The following is a 17178-nucleotide window of genomic DNA, read 5'->3' on the forward strand; positions in this document are numbered from 1 at the left end:
ACCTCTGTGTGTCTTTTCTTTGCATCAGTCCTCTATCGGAAGTTTTCACCACCTCCACCTTCCTCGAAGTCGGCTCCTTCTGTCCTCTCCATCGTCATGGCTTTTCAGAAAAACGCAGAGCACTTTGTGGGATACGTCATGCAGAGACCAGTACTGGGCTACGTCTCGGGGGTTCCGCTGGTCCAAAGGACATGTGACACATGGAGCGATATTTTAAATTTCCAGGCGCACCCTGAGGACATCCTGGTGGCCGCCTACCCAAAAGCAGGTATGTCTTAAATTATAAGAGGGCTGACCCTGCCTCCTCTTATATCAAAACCCAACTCTTATGTCATTATCTCCAGTCCCCCCTTTACTTAACACCACAGTTTCCCCTTCAGCCCCCTTTTGCATCACCCCCACAGCAGTGCTGTCCTCTGCCGCAATTCACACCACCCTCCGCCCACAGCAGTATCCTCCTTTGTCCCCCTTTACATTCGTGTTCTTCTCTGCCCCCCTTCATCCCCCCTCCACAGTAGTGTCCTTCTCAGGCCCCCTTCACCCCCCCACATTAGTGTCCTTCTCTGCCCCCCTTTACCCCCTCAGAGCAGTGACCTCCTCTCCCCACCCAGCAGTATCCCCCCCTGCTCCCCTTCACATTACCACCCTCATCGGTGTTATTCTCTGCCCCCCTTTACCTCCCTCCACATCAGTGTTCTCTTCTGACTCCCTTCAACCCCCCACAGCAGTGTCCTCCTCTGCCCCCCACAAAGCTGTGTCCTCCACTGCCCCCTTTTCCCCCCAAGAGCAGTGTCCTCCTTTGCCCCAGAGCAGTGTCCTCCTCTGCCCCTTTCACATCACCACCCTCAACAGTGTTATCCTCTCCCCCTTGCCCCCCCCCAGCACTGTCCTTCACCCCCCCAGAGCAGTGTCCTCCTCTGCCCCGGTTACCCCTTACCCAGAGCAGTGTCCTCCTCTGCTCCCCTTCACCCCCCACATTAGTGTGCTCCTCTGACCCCTTCAGCAGTGTCCTCCTCTGCTCCCCTTCACCCCCCACATTAGTGTTCTCCTCTGCCCCCTTCAGCACTGTCCTCCTCTGCCCCCCTTCACCCCCCCCCCCCGAGAGCAGTGTCCTCCTCTGCCCCGGTTACCCCTTACCCAAAGAAGTGTCCTCCTCTGCTCCCCTTCACCCCCAACATTAGTGTTCTCCTCTGCCCCCTTCAGCACTGTCCTCCTCTGCCCCCCTTCACCCCCCCCCCGAGAGCAGTGTCCTCCTCTGCCCCCTTTGCACCTTTCCCAGAGCAGTGTCCTTCTCTGCTGCCCTTTACCCCCCACATTAGCGTTCTCCTCTGCCCCCCTTCAGCAGTGTCCTCCTCTGCCTTCCTTCATCCCCCACAACAGTGTCCTCCTCCGCTTCCTATCACATCACCTTTCACATCAGTGTTCTCCTCTGCCCCCTTCACCCCCCACATCAGTGTTCTCCTTTGCCCCTCTTCACTCCCCCACATCAGTGTCTACCTCTGCCTCCCTTCACATCATCACCCGCCCCACAGTAATGTCCTCTTTTGCATCCCTTCACATCACCTTCCCAACAGTAATGTCCACCTTTGCTCTGTTCACACACCCCCACAGTAGTGCCCTCCTTTGCCTCCTTCACCCCCCCCCCAGTAGTGTCCTTATTTGCCCCTTTTCATCCCCCACAGCAGTGTCCTGCTCTGCCCCCCTTCACTGCCCCACAACAGTGTAATCCTCTGCCCCCCTTCACATCATCCCCTTCCCCACAGTTGTGTCCTCCTTTGCCTTCTTCACCTCCCTGCACAGTGGTTTCCTGATTTGCCCTCCCTGACATCAACCCCTCCCCACAGTAGTGTCCTCCCTTCCTCTTTTGACCCCTTCACCCCCCCACAGTACTGTCCTTATTACCCCCCAACACAGTGGTGTCCTTAATACCCCCCTTCACCCCTCTCACAGCAGCGTCCTCCCTCGCCCCCTTCACCCCCCACAACAGTGTCCTCCCCCTTTAACCCCCCCCACAACAGTGTCCTCTTCCGCCTTAAGCCCTCTCCTACATCAGTGTCCTGCTCTGCCCCACAGTAGTGTCTTCCTTTGCCCCCTTCACCTCCCCGCACAGTGGCTTCCTAATTCCCCCCCCCCCCCTTGACATCACCCCCCTCCCCGCAGTAGTGTCCCTCTTTCCTCTTTTGCCCCTTTCACTCTCCCCTCACCTTAAAGCGACGCAGTGCCGAATCGCAAAAAGTGGCCCGGTCATTGACCAGCAAAATGGTCCGGGGCTGAAGTGGTTAATAATCAAAAATATATTTTTGACTGTAGGTCAACTTTAGTATTCTTTTTTTTTTTTATAACGCCACAAATTCTTGCCTTCTAGGTATCACCTGGCTGCAGGAGATCGTGGATATGATCTTCACGGACGGCGATGTAGAGAAGTGCCGCAGAGCACCGACCTACGACAGACACCCCTTCATTGAGGCTGTAGCCCCAAAACCTGTTCCGTCAGGTGAGTTTTTCTTTGAGAATTCATCAAGAGCTAAAGAGAAACACTGCATAAGTTTATTTCTTTGGACTTCCTTATGTTTAAGGGCTGCAGCTCGCGCAAAGCATGAAGCCACCGCGCATTTTAAAGACCCACCTCCCGGTACACGTCCTCCCTCCGTCATTCTGGGATCAGGACTGTAAGGTGAGGAAAATCAAAGGAAGAGTGGAAAAAACGTATTTTTCATTTTTTGATTTCGGTACTGAAAGAATGGGCAGGAATAGCTCTGTACAGAGCTTTCTATTCACAAACTGAAGCCTAGTAAACACGGTTTACTAGGCTTCAGTTATGAACGGGCACAGGAGTGATCGGTATGGATCACTGACGCTATTCATTCAGACAAGGTAAGGGGCCAGTAAGTGACACATTTACTGGCCCCTTCCCTGCTCTCCATCCCGAGAGTATCCTCCTCAGCAGCCGGTGGGAGAGGAAGGGGAGGAACCCAGTAGAGCTGCGGGCAGGGGCGGACTGACCATTTGGGAACTCGGGCACTGCCCGAGGGCCCCATGCCACTAGGGGGCCCCATCAGGGTTTCCAGCCTCAGTAAAACCAGGGACAGTATGTAAAAATCCCAAGATTAGCTGCCCCACCTCTCCGGTATCTTTTCAGTGTGTGTATGTATACTGTGTATGTATACTGTGTGTGTATATTGTGTATGTATACTGTGTGTGTATATTGTGTGTATACTGTGTGTGTATATTGTGTATGTATACTGTGTGTGTATATTGTGTGTATACTGTGTGTGTATAGTGTGTGTATACTGTGTATGTATACTGTGTGTGTATATTGTGTATGTATACTGTGTGTGTATATTGTGTATGTATACTGTGTGTGTATATTGTGTGTATACTGTGTGTGTATAGTGTGTGTATACTGTGTATGTATACTGTGTATGTATACTGTGTATGTATACTGTGTGTGTATATTGTGTATGTATACTGTGTGTGTATATTGTGTGTATACTGTGTATGTATACTGTGTGTGTATATTGTGTGTATACTGTGTATGTATACTGTGTGTGTATACTGTGTATGTATACTGTGTATGTATACTGTGTATGTATACTGTGTGTGTGTATATTGTGTGTATACTGTGTATGTATACTGTGTGTGTATACTGTGTATGTATACTGTGTGTGTATATTGTGTGTATACTGTGTATGTATATTGTGTGTATACTGTGTATGTATACTGTGTGTATACTGTGTATGTATACTGTGTGTGTATATTGTGTGTATACTGTGTATGTATACTGTGTATGTATACTGTGTGTGTATATTGTGTGTATACTGTGTATGTATACTGTGTGTGTATATTGTTTGTATACATTGTTTGTATACTGTGTGTATACTGTGTATGTATACTGTGTGTGTGTATAATGTGTGTATACTGTGTATGTGTATATTGTGTGTATACTGTGTATGTATACTGTGTGTGTATATTGTGTGTATACTGTGTATGTATATTGTGTGTATACTGTGTATGTATACTGTGTGTCTGTGTATGTATACTGTGTGTGTATATTGTGTGTCTGTGTATGTATACTGTGTGTGTATATTGTGTGTATACTGTGTATGTATACTGTGTGTATATTGTTTGTATACTGTGTGTATACTGTGTATGTATACTGTGTGTGTATATTGTGTGTATATTGTGTGTATACTGTGTGTGTATATTGTGTGTATACTGTGTATGTATACTGTGTGTGTATATTGTGTGTATATTGTGTGTATACTGTGTGTGTATATTGTGTGTATACTGTGTATGTATACTGTGTGTATATTGTTTGTATACTGTGTGTATACTGTGTATGTATACTGTGTGTGTATATTGTGTGTATACTGTGTATGTATACTGTGTGTGTATATTGTGTGTATACTGTGTATGTATATTGTGTGTATACTGTGTGTGTATAGTGTGTGTATACTGTGTATGTATACTGTGGGCTAGATTCAGATAGCCCGCCGTAACTTTGTGCGGGCGTAGCGTATCTGAGATACGCTACGTCGCCGTAACTGAGTGAGGCAGGTTCTGTATTCACAAAGAACCTGCGCCCTAAGTTACGGCGGCCTAGCGTAAATCTGCCGGCGTAAGCGCGCCTAATTCAAATTGTGTGGAGATGGGCGTGTTTTATGCAAATAAAACATGACCCCACATAAATGACGTCTTTAACGAACGGCGCATGCGCCGTCCGTGAACGTATCCCAGTGCGCATGCTCCTAATCACGTCGCAAATAGTCAATGCTTTTCGACGTGAACGTAATTTACGCTAAGCCCTGTTCGCGAACGACTTACGCAAACGACGTAAAATTCTACGCTGGCCCGACGTCCATACTTAACATGGGCTATAGGAAAAGTGATTGTCACCGGCGCAAAAATAAGTTCTAAATAATACTATATTGACCTGCTGCAGTGCTGTATAAACCTTCTAGGAGGTTTAGGTGAAAAAATTAAAATAAAAATAATAATAAAGTGCGTTGGTGCCAAAAATTAGTTTTTCACAATTCATGTGCATTCATGCAGCATGAATGCACATGAATTGTGAAAAACTAATTTTTGGCACCAACGCACTTTATTATTATTTTTATTATTTTTATTTTTATTATTTTTATATATTAATAATATTATTCATTATTTATATGTTCGCACACTTGTGCATGTATATTCATAATAGTTTATAGACTCACTTATAGCACTTTGGAATATTGTTTCACAAGCACATCATTTGGGGTAGCCATATTTATTTATTTATTTATTTATTTTTGATGGCACAGCATATGCACATAGCATCACGCTAGTACATATGTTCACAAGAGCTGTTTCTATAGTGACCCATCACGTACATCACTGTACTGGATCTAGCACTATATCACTTTAGGGGTCAAATAGAAAAAAAAAAAAAAAAAAATATTTTGGGTAAACTAAAACATTTTTTTTCTAAAAAATAATAAAAAATATTTTTTTTTATATCACATTATTATACCAGCACAGTACCAACACCTTTTTAATTTTAACATGGGCTATGCCTCATATAGCAGGAGTAACTTTACGCCGGAAAAAGCCTTACGCAAACGACGTAAAAAATCCGCCGGGCGCACGTACGTTTCTGAATCGGCGTATCTAGCTCATTTGCATATTCTACGCCGAAATCAACGGAAGCGCCACCTAGCAGGCAGCGTAAATATGCACCCTAAGATACGACGGCGTAGGAGTCTCCTACGCCGGTCGTATCTTAGCAACATTTAAGCGTATCTCAAATTGAGCATACGCTTAAAGTTGCGACGGCGCGGATTCGGACTTACGACGGCGTATCTATGTGGGGGGGCCAGGAAAAAGTACAGGGGGGGGGAAGCAGAAAGAAGCTTAATAGGAAGGGTGGCAGAATATAGAGGAATCGATCCCCTCCATTTACCTCCTGCAGCTGCTGAATGCATGAGGGAGGGAGGAGAAGAAGCAGGCATTCATGGGCTGCAGGAGGAAAATAGAGGGGATTGGTTCCTCTATATCATGGGTGTTCAACCTGTGGCCCCCCAGCTGTTGCAGAACTACAACTCCCACCATGCCTCTGCCTTTGGGAGTCTAGATGGTAACTGTCAGCAGCTTGCAATGCCTCATGGGACTTGTAGTTCCGCAACAGCTGGTGGGCCACAGGTTGAGCACCCATGCTCTATATGCTGCCGCCCCTCCTGTCCAGGTACTGTATACAGGTGGGCCACTCAGGTACCCTGGAGCATTTGTTTGGATCGCAATTGCAACCCCTGCTACCACTGTAGCTACACCCCTGGAAATGAGAAAATCTCTTTGAAGTGAGAAGACAGCTTTCACCAAAACAGGTTTTCCCATTGGAGGATTTCCCCTCTATTCTTGGCTCGGTGAGAAGTGTAGAATTTTATTTTTTCCCCATCACTCTCTGTAGAGGTGACAATGGTCGCCAGGACAAGAAAAGAGGTTGAAGCAGACAGCAATAAAAAAAATTAATAACCTAGTAATAAGTACATTTCTAATTTTAAATAGAATACAATTGAATTCAAATAGAATAGATTAGAATAGAAAATAAAAGGATGGAATAGAAAAGAATAGAATAGAAAAACAATATAATAGAATTGAATAGAAAGAATATAACCGCCGTCCAAAATTTGAATATAATAAACTGGAATATAATAGATTAGAATGAAATAGAAAAGAATACTATAGAAAGAATATTACTGTCTTCCAAAATTTGAATTTCGAATAGAATAAATTTGAATTCTAATAGAATATAGTAAAACAAAATAGAAAAGAATACTATAGAAAGAATATTACTGTCTTCCAAAATTTGAATTTCGAATAGAATAAATTTGAATTCTAATAGAATATAGTAAAACAAAATTGAAAAGAATAGAATAGAAAAAAACAATAGAATGGAATAGATAAAAACAGAAAGAACATAACCACCTTCCAAAATTCAAAAATAATAAATTTGAGTAGAATAGATTAGAATAAAATAGAACAGAATAGACTAGTAGAAAAGAAAGACTATAAACGTCTTCTAAATTTCAAATAGAATAAATTTAAATTTGAATAGATTAGAATAGAGTTAATAATAGAATAGATAAGGAAAGTATAAAACCGCCTTTTGAAATTCGAATTTCAAATAGAATAATTTCAAATAGAATATATTAGAATAGAATAAAAAAAGAATGGCACAGAATAGAATGGAAAATAAAATTATAAAATGGAATAGAATAAAATAAAATAGACAGAATTTCCAAAATTTTAATTTCGAATAGAATAAATTTGAATTCAAAAAGAATATAGTAAAACAAAATAGAAAAGAATAGAATAGAAAAAAAAACAATAGAATGGAATAGATAAAAATAGAAAGAACATAACCACCTTCCAAAATTCAAATATAATACATTTGAATAGAATAGATTAGAATAAAATAGAAAAAAATAGACTAGTAGAAAAGAAAGAATATAAACGTCTTCTAAATTTCGAATAGAATAAATTTAAATTTAAATAGATTAGAATAGAGTTAACAATACAGTAGAATAGAATAGGAAAGTATAAAACCGCCTTTTAAAATTCGAATTTCAAATAGAATAAATTCAAATACAATATATTAGAATGGAATAAAAAAAAGAATGGCACAGAATAGAATGGAAAATAAAATTATAAAATAAAATAAAATAAAATAGACAGAATTTCCAAAATTTGAATTTCGAATAGAATAAATTTGAATTCTAATAGAATATAGTAAAACAAAATAGAAAAGAATAGAATAGAAAAAAAACAATAGAATGGAATAGATAAAAATAGAAAGAACATAACCACCTTCCAAAATTCAAAAATAATAAATTTGAATAGAATAGATTAGAATAAAATAGAAAAGAAATAATATAAACGTCTTCTAAATTTCGAATAGAATAAATTTAAATTTGAATAGAGTTAACAATAGAATAGAATAGGAAAGTATAAAACCGCCTTTTGAAATTCGAATTTCAAATAGAAAAAAATTCAAATAGAATATATTAGAATAGAATAAAAAAAGAATGGCACAGAATAGAATGGAAAATAAAATGATAAAATGGAATAGAATAAGATAAAATAGGCAGAATTTCCAAAATTCAAATTTTGAATAGAATAACCTGGAATTCGAAAGCTGATGCACGTTTTCCAAATTCAGTTGAACTGGACCGTGTTTGGAAAATTCTAATCGAATTTGAAAACCAATAAACAAAACTAAACTAAACAAATTCCGAAAATGAATTAAAACTCATTTAATGAAATAAAATTATTTTAAATGACGAATCGAAACGAAAAAAAATAATGTAATCGTTCTGCACATGCCCAGTGATGATGTATCACTCACATTAGAATATCGGGATTGTTGCTTTTACAAAGCCAAGAAGAATCTCGAGGAGATGAAATCTCTGCGTTTGTAGAAATTTTTGGCCCGTCGTTCTTTTCTCTCTCTTTCTGCACAGATTATATACATTGCTAGGAATGCCAAGGACAGCATGGTCTCCTACTTCCACTTCCAGAGGATGAACAGGGGTCTCCCGGAGCCCGGAAACTGGGAGACGTACTTCTCAACGTTCCTGTCCGGAGATGGTGAGTAAATGAAACAACAGAAGGCGTTACTGGACAATAATCTTACACATTTTCCGATAACAAATTTTTTTATTCTGGATACTTAGGCCTCGTACACACGATCGGTTAACCAGAGGACAACGGTCTGATGGACCCTTTTCATCGGTCCAAACCGATCGTGTGTGTGGGCCCCATCGGTTATTTAACCACTTAAGACCCGGACCAAAATGCTGCTAAAGGACCTTGCCCCTTTTTGCGATTAGGAACTGCGTCGCTTTAACAGACAATTGCGCGGTCGTGCGACGTGGCTCCCAAACAAAATTGGCGTCCTTTTTTCCCCACAAATAGAGCTTTCTTTTGGTGGTATTTGATCACCTCTGCGGTTTTTATTTTTTGCGCTATAAACAAAAATAGAGCGACAATTTTGAAAAAAATTCAATATTTTTTACTTTTTGCTATAATAAATATCCCCCAAAAATATATATAAAAAAAAAAAAGTATTTTTTCCTCAGTTTAGGCCGATACGTATTCTTCTACCTATTTTTGGTAAAAAAAATTGCAATAAGCGTTTATCGGTTGGTTTGCGCAAAATTTATAGCGTTTACAAAATAGGGGATAGTTTTATTGCATTTTTATTATTTTTTTTTTTTTTACTACTAATGGCGGCGATCAGCGATTTTTTTCGTGACTGCGACATTATGGCGGACACTTCGGACAATTTTGACACATTTTTGGGACCATTGTCATTTTCACAGCAAAAAATGCATTTAAATTGCATTGTTTATTGTGAAAATGACAGTTGCAATTTGGGAGTTAACCACAGGGGGCGCTGTAGGAGTTATGTTTCACCTAGTGTGTGTTTACAACTGTAGGGGGGTGTGGCTGTAGGACTGACGTCATCGATCGAGTCTCCCTATAAAAGGGATGACTCGATCGATGCAGCCGCCACAGTGAAGCACGGGGAAGCCGAGTTTACATACGGCTCTCCCCGTTCTGCAGCTCCGGGGAGCGATCGCGATGGAGCGGCTATAAACTATCCGCGCCGTCGTCCCGGATAGTTCCCCGCGGTAATCCGACCGCCGCATGTAGCGGGGGGGGTCCCGATCGCACCCCCGACCCGCGGAAAGGCAAGGACGTACCTGTACGCCCATTTGCCTGTACGTGCCATTCTGTGGACGTACATATACATGCGGCGGTCGGGAAGTGGTTAAATTTAACCGATGGATTCCTAACCGATAGGTCAAAACCGATCGTTAGTAGGCACGACCATCGGTTAAAAATCCACGCATGCTCAGAATCAAGTCGACGCATGCTTGGAAGCATTGAACTTCGTCTTTTTCAGCACGTTGTTGTGTTTTACGTCACCGCGTTCTGACACGATCGGTTATTTAACCTATGGTGTGTAGGCACGACGGACCATCAGTCAGCTCCATCGGTTAACCTTCGGACCGTTCTCATCGGATGGATCGAACGTGTGTACGGGGCCTAAATCTTTCGAAAGGTCAAGTGGTTACAGAGGGATGCCGCTTACATTTTCTCCTGCAGATTCTGCCTCCATTGATACATTTAGGTGAACAGAGCATGCTCAAGCAGTGAGATGCCACCCTTCCACAAACTCCACCTTGGCCTTTCCCTTTGGATCCCACCCCCAGCACACATCCCTCACTTCCCAGTATCCATGTTCACCATAAAGATAAAGGAGAAGAATAATTGTATCTCTTTGTAATAGTGCCCTGGGGAAGCTGGTTTGACCACGTACTCGGATGGTGGAACGCCAAAGATCACCGCCAAGTGCTTTACATCTTCTATGAGGACTTGATTGAGGTAAGTAGGTGCCCGGCATGTGGAAAACCAAACATCTTCTCATCTTCTTACCCATCATTGTTCTGCCCTCACTATACGTGGCTGAGGTATAATCAGACAGACAGCTGACTCTCCTCCTTAACATCTCATTAAGGAAGGCGCAAGGTGCTTTTTTTCAACTTTTATTGCAGGGAAGTTAGAGTAAAACTAAAATAAAGAAATAACATACAATCAGTATACACAATATACAAAATATACAGTCCTAACAGCAGTCTAACTAGGGAAAGGGATATGAACATACCGGCGATGTTTCCATAAGGCTGACATTAGATTTGCAGCTGAATAGGTGTGGAGTTCTCTGAAGCAGATGCATGGAATGACGCATCTGGTGCTCCCATTGTTTTGCTATTCAAATATGCAAATGAGCAAGATACGCCGATTCACGAACGTACTTGCGCCCGTCGCTGTAATCTACGTCGTTTACGTAAGGCGTTTTTCCGGCGTAAAGTTAAACCACCAAAAAGCTGCTCTAAGTCGTTTAGGGTATGGACGTCGGAACTACCGTCGGATTTTACGTTGTTTACGTAAGTCGTACGTAAATGGGGCTGGGCGTAGGTTACGTTCACGTCGAAAGCATTGAGACGACGTATCTTAGGGAGTATTTGCGACGTGATTCTGAGCATGCGCGCGCATGCGCCGTTCGTTCGGCCATGCATTTACATGGGATCACGCTTTATTATAATACTACACGCCAACTGCCTTGCTACTTTGAATTAGGCGAGCTTACGCCCGGCGTTTTACGTCACGCCGGCGCAAGAAAGGCAGCAAGTGCTTTGTGAATACAGTACGAGCCTCTCTATGTTACGTCGGCGTAGCGCATATCAGATGCGCTACGCCGCTCTAAAGATACGCCGATCTCTCTGAATCTGGCCCAATATTTTTTATCTTTTGTTATAATAAATATCCCCAAAAAATCTATAAAAACACTAATTTTTTCCTCAGTTTAGGCCGATACGTATTCTTTTACATATTTTTGGTAAAAAAATCGCAATAAGTGTATATTGATTGGTTTGCGCAAAAATTATAGCGTCTACAAAATAGGGGATAGATTTATGGCATTTTTTATTATAATTTTTTTTACTAGAAATGGCGGCGATCTGCACTGCTGAAAAAATCGTTCATTTTCGTTTTCGTTTCATTCTTTTTTTAGCTTTTTTTGGAAATTCAGAAAATTCGAACATTCGGAATTCGGGAATTCGGAAATACGAAAATTCTAAGTTCAGAAATTTGAAAATTTGGAATTCTGAATTTTCGGAAATTTGAAAATGCGGAAATTCGAAAATTCAGAATTCGGTAATTTGAAAACTCGAACATTTTCGAATTCTCGATCTTTGAATTTGCGATTTACAATTTTCAAATTTCATATTTTCTAATTTCCCATTTTCGGATATTCAAATTCATAATTTGCGAATTTCCTATTTTCCGAATTTTCTAATTTCTGATTTACGCATTCCGAATTTTTGCATTTCAAATTTTCGAATTTCAAATTCTTGAATTTGCGAATTTCCTATTTTCGATTTTTCCAAATTTTTTAAATTACTGATTTTTGAATTCAGAATTTTTGAATTAAGAATTCTTGAATTTCCGATTTTTTAATTTTTTTAATTTCCGATTTAAAAATTTCCGATTTTCGAAATTCAGAATTTTTAAATATTAAAGCGGTGGTTCACCCTTAAAAACAAGTTTCTACCATGAAATGCAGCATACTAGCGTGAGCTACAGTATGCCTTTATTTATTTTTTTGCGCCGTACTCACAGTTTAATCCCGTAGTTACGTTTCAGACTCCCCGCGGGGAGTAGGCGTTCCTATGCAGAGGGGACAATGATTGACGGCCGGCTATGGCGCGTCACGATTCCCGAAAATAGCCGGAGTAGGACTCGACTCTTCATGGCGCTATACGGCGCCTGCGCAGGCGCCGTGAAGAGCCAAGTCCTATTTCGGCTATTTCCGGGAAGCGTGACGCACCATAGCCGGCCGTCAATCATGTTCCCCTCTGCATAGGAACGCCTACTCCTCGCGGGGAGTCTGAAACGTAACTACGGGATTGAATTGTGAGTACGGCGCAAAAAAAAATAAAGGCATACTGTAGTTCGCGCTAGTATGCTGGATGGCATGGTAGAAAAAATTTTTTTTTTTAGGGTGAACCCCCGCTTTAATATTCGAATTCAGAATTTCAGAATTTCTGATTTTCGAATTTGCGCATTTAGATTTTTCGAATTTACGAATTTCAGATTTTCGAATTTACGAAATTCAAATTCCGGAAATTCGTAATTTTGGGAATATTCGTAAATCCGGAAATGTCAAAATTCATAAATTTCGTAGATTCGGAATTTCGTAAATTCGTAAATCCAAAAATCCAGAAATGTAAAAATTCGTAAATTTCGGAATTAACGAATTTGTCATTATTTGTAAAAAAAAACGAATTTGGAGCTAAACTAATTTCACATGTCTACATACCATTAGCATATTCAAGAATTAGCAAAAGCACATAAGAAAAGCTTGCTGAAGGCGTGACGATCATTCATTGGCCTCGTCCTCGACAGGATCCGAGGCGTGAGATCTGTAAAGTCGTGAGGTTCCTGGGAAAGGATCTTTCGGGGGAAGTCCTGGAGAAGATCTACCAGCACACCACCTTCCAGGCTATGAAGGAGAACCCAATGGCCAATTACAGCACCATCCCGGCATTTGTCATGGATCAGTCCATCTCGTCCTTCATGAGAAAAGGTTCATTCCTAACCGTAAAAACACCATGATAATAATTTGTACCCAAAGGCCGCACATGGAGGACGCCCCTTGCCCTTCCCGCCATGGTAATGTGCCCAGGCCCTCTGCCTATGGAGATGAGAGATTGGCTGTTGACTTTTGGCCAAAAGTCTAAGGCCCGGTACACACGAGCAAACATGTACGATGAAACCGGTCCGTCGGACCGTTTTCACTGTACATGTCTGCCAGAGGGCTTCTGTACGATGGTTGTACTAACCATCGTACAGAAGTCCGCGCGTAAACAATACGTGGGGCGTGTCCGCGTCGTCGCGGCGACGATGACGCGGCGATGACGCGGCGACGTGGGCGGGCCTGCCATTTAAAGGCTTCCACGCATGCGTCGAAGTCATTCGACGCATGCGAGGGACGGCGGGCGCTCGGACATGTACGGTAGGTCTGTACTGACGACCGTACATGTCCGAGCGGGCAGGATTCCAGCGGACGGTTTTAAAACACGTCCAGGCATATTTGTCTGCTGGGAAAAGGCCCGGCGGGCAAATGTTTGCTGGAATTCGGCCCGCTCGCGCCTACACACGACCGAACATGTATGCGGAAACTGGCCCGCGGACCAGTTTCAGCATACATGTTTGGTCGTGTGTACGGGGCCTAAGGGACAGATCCACAAAGATCTGCCCCGGCGCAGCGTATCTGAGATACGCTATGCCACAGTAACTTATTTGATTCGAATCCACAACGAATTTGCGCCGTAAGTTACGGCGGCGTAGTCTATCTCTCGCGGCGTAAGGGCCCCTAATTCAAATGCGGCGAGTAGGGGGGCGTGTCTCATTTAAATGAAACGCGTCCCCGCGCCGAACGAACTGCGCATGCGCCGTCCCTAAATTTCCTGCCGTGCATTGCGCTAAATGACGTCGCAAGGACGTCATTGGTTTGACGTGAACGTAAATGGCGTCCAGCCCCATTCACGGACGACTTACGCAAACTAAGTAGAGTATTTAAAATTATACGCGGGAACGACGGCCATTCTTAACATTGAGTACGCCACCAAATAGCAGCTTTAACTATACGCCGGAAAAAGCCGACTAGAAACTACGTAACAAAATGCGACGGCCGCTCGTACGTTCGTGGATCGTCGGAAATAGCTCATTTGCATACTCGCCGCGGAAAACGACTGAAACGCCACCCAGCGGCCGCCGGAAAATTGCATCTTAGATCCGACGGCGTAATAAGGCGTACGCCTGTCAGATCTAAGACAGATGCCGTCGTATCTGTTTGATGGATACCAACCAAAAGATACGACGCGCAAAATTTGAAATTGCGCGGCGTATCAACAGATACGCCGGCGTAATGGCTCTGAGGATCTGCCCCTAAATTTGCATATCAGTCTCTTAGATCTGCTTGTTTTGTGGATTTTTCGAGGGGAGGGGGGAGGAGTTTGTGGAAAATATCCTAATGGAGTCACAACTAGGGAGACGTGATTGAAGAATAGAAGGGTCCCTCCCCGGTACGAGGCCAGGCCACGCCCACTCAGGTCAATATAACGTTTCCTAGCCGGAGTTGGCCTTAAAAATAAGCTTGTAATGAGAGAGGAACTAAGGACTTTTCTTTGATTTTCTTGAAATAGTGCCCCGTCATTGGTGTCAGTGGGAGGAATAGTGCCCCATCATTGGTGTCAGTGGGAGGAATAGTGTCCCATCAATGGTGTCATTTGGGGAAATAGTTCCTCATCCTTGGTATCAGTAGGAGAAATTATGCCCCATCATTGGTGTCAGTGGAAGGAATAGTGCCTCATCATTGGTGTCAGTGGGAGAAATCGTGCCCCATTATTGGTGTCAATGAGAGGAATAGTGCCCCATCATTGGTGTCAGTTGGGGAAATAGTTCCTCATCCTTGGTATCAGTAGGAGAAATTATGCCCCATCATTGGTGTCAGTGGAAGGAATAGTGCCTCATCATTGGTGTCAGTGGGAGAAATCGTGCCCCATTATTGGTGTCAATGAGAGGAATAGTGCCCCATCATTGGTGTCAGTGGAAGGAATAGTTCCTCATCCTTGGTATCAGTGGGAGGAATAGTGACCCATCATTGGTATCAGTGGGAGGAATAGTGTCCCATCATTGGTGTCAGTGGAAGGAAATAGTGTCCCATCATTGGTGTAACTGGGAGGAATAGTGCATGATCATTGGTGTCAGTGGAAGGAATAGTGTCCCATCATTGGTGTAACTGGGGGAAATAGTTCCTCATCCTTGGCATCAGTGAGAATAGTGCCCCATTGTTGGTGTCAGAGGAATGGCGCAGTGAGGGAGCCTAAAAAAAAAAATCGGAACCAAAATCATTTTAGTTTCTGGTGACTTTCTTCCTCCCCGGAATGATGGATAAGCCCCTCCCCCCCCTCAATGAAGACCTCGGGCTGGGAATAGGAAGATTATATGATGATGACGGGAAATCTTCTCTTCCCTCTCAGGTGTGGTGGGGGATTGGAGGAACCATTTCACCGTCTCCCAAGACACAATATTCGAGGAGGAATACAAGAGGAGGATGGAAGGGAAAGGATTGGTTTTCCGCACGCAGCTCTGACCGCCATCGTCCTTCGCGGCGGCGATTCCATTATTATTTTTTTTCTTCCACTGACTTGCAAAATTTGCACTGGGCTCGCCGACCTCCAATTTTTAATTTCAGCGCATAAAATAAATGAATAAATATAAAATGTTCGGGGTGTTGGGTCATTTTTACTGCTGGTAGATATGGGAGGGGGGCGGAGCTATGCTGAGCTCCCCAGAGGGAGGAGGAGCCTGGGAACCACCTATGAGGAGCTGCTCGGGGGCCACAGGCCCCCGAGCAGCTCCTCATAGGTGGTTCCCAGGCTCCTCCTCCCTCTGGGGAGCTCAGGATAGCTCTGTTCCACCGATCTCCTCCGGGACTAATGAACCCGGAAGCAAAGAAGTTTTCATCACTTCCGGGTTTAGAGCCGTTCTATCCCGACTACAGCTAATCAAGCATGACCTGTGCTTGATGACCTGAAAGTGGAGGGCAGGGGGAGACAACGGGGGGACTAATAGACCCCAGATATCTCCATAGGAGAGGAGCCGTCACAAAGCTTCTTTAGCCCCCTTTTTTATAGCAATAAAGTTAAATATAATAAATAAACAAAAATAGTGTTTTTTTTTACTATAAAATAAATACAAATGATAAAAAATAATAATAATAATAATAAACAAAAATAGTGTTTTTTTTTACTATAAAATAAATACAAATGATAAAAAATAATAATAATAATAATAAACAAAAATAGTGTTTTTTTTTACTATAAAATAAATACAAATGATCAAAAATAATAATAATAATAATAAACAAAAATAGTGTTTTTTTTTAAATGATAAAATAAATACAAATGATAAAAAATAATAATAATAATAATAAACAAAAATAGTGTTTTTTTTAAATTATACAATAAATACAAATGATAAAATAATAATAAATAAAAATAGTGTTTTTTTTTTACACTATAAAATAAATACAAATGATAAAAAAATAATAATAATAATAATAAACAAAAATAGTGTTTTTTTTAAATGATAAAATAAATACAAATGATAAAAAATAATAATAATAAACAAAAATAGTGTTTTTTTTTAATTATACAATAAATACAAATGATAAAAAAAAATAATAATAAATAAAAATAGTGTTGTTTTTTTAAATGATAAAATAAATACAAATTATAAAAAAATAATAATAAAAATAGTGTTTTTTAAAAAAAAAATTAAGATTTAATAACATAAATACAAATGATAAAAACTATTAAAAATACAAAAAAAAGTGTTATTTGTTTTATATAAATACAAAAGATAAAAAATAAATTCAAATAGTATTCAAAAACTAAAATCCAATTAAATGAATACAAATTATAAAGAAAGTTCAAAGAAAAAAAAATTCAAATAGTGTTTTTTTAAAAAAAAGTTAAGATATGATAAAAACAAATGAAAAAAAAA

The 17178-nt window shown here is 41.4% G+C and overlaps 1 protein-coding gene across 1 annotated transcript; it reads left to right on the plus strand.

Annotated features, from left to right (window-relative positions):
- Positions 1 to 82: 82 nt before the first annotated feature.
- On the plus strand, positions 83 to 15864 carry LOC120942591 (sulfotransferase 1C1-like). The gene is made up of 7 exons (XM_040355569.1): positions 83 to 268; positions 2366 to 2494; positions 2577 to 2674; positions 8499 to 8625; positions 10334 to 10428; positions 13012 to 13192; positions 15651 to 15864. Exons 1-7 carry the CDS (start codon positions 97 to 99, stop codon positions 15761 to 15763), a joined length of 915 nt encoding a protein of 304 aa, XP_040211503.1. The 5' UTR covers positions 83 to 96; the 3' UTR covers positions 15764 to 15864.
- The last annotated feature ends 1314 nt before the right edge of the window (positions 15865 to 17178 follow it).

The sequence above is a fragment of the Rana temporaria genome, chromosome 6, assembly GCF_905171775.1.
Source record: "Rana temporaria chromosome 6, aRanTem1.1, whole genome shotgun sequence".
Lineage (NCBI taxonomy): Eukaryota > Metazoa > Chordata > Amphibia > Anura > Ranidae > Rana > Rana temporaria.

What these genes read in the sequence shown, in the direction of transcription:
- LOC120942591 (XM_040355569.1), top strand. Translation starts at nt 97, where the DNA reads ATGGCTTTTCAGAAAAACGCAGAGCACTTTGTGGGATACGTCATGCAG. An exon ending in CCCAAAACCTGTTCCGTCAG is followed by an intron (nt 2,495 to 2,576) that starts GTGAGTTTTTCT and finishes CTTATGTTTAAG; the next exon opens with GGCTGCAGCTCGCGCAAAGC. An exon ending in AACGTTCCTGTCCGGAGATG is followed by an intron (nt 8,626 to 10,333) that starts GTGAGTAAATGA and finishes TCTTTGTAATAG; the next exon opens with TGCCCTGGGGAAGCTGGTTT.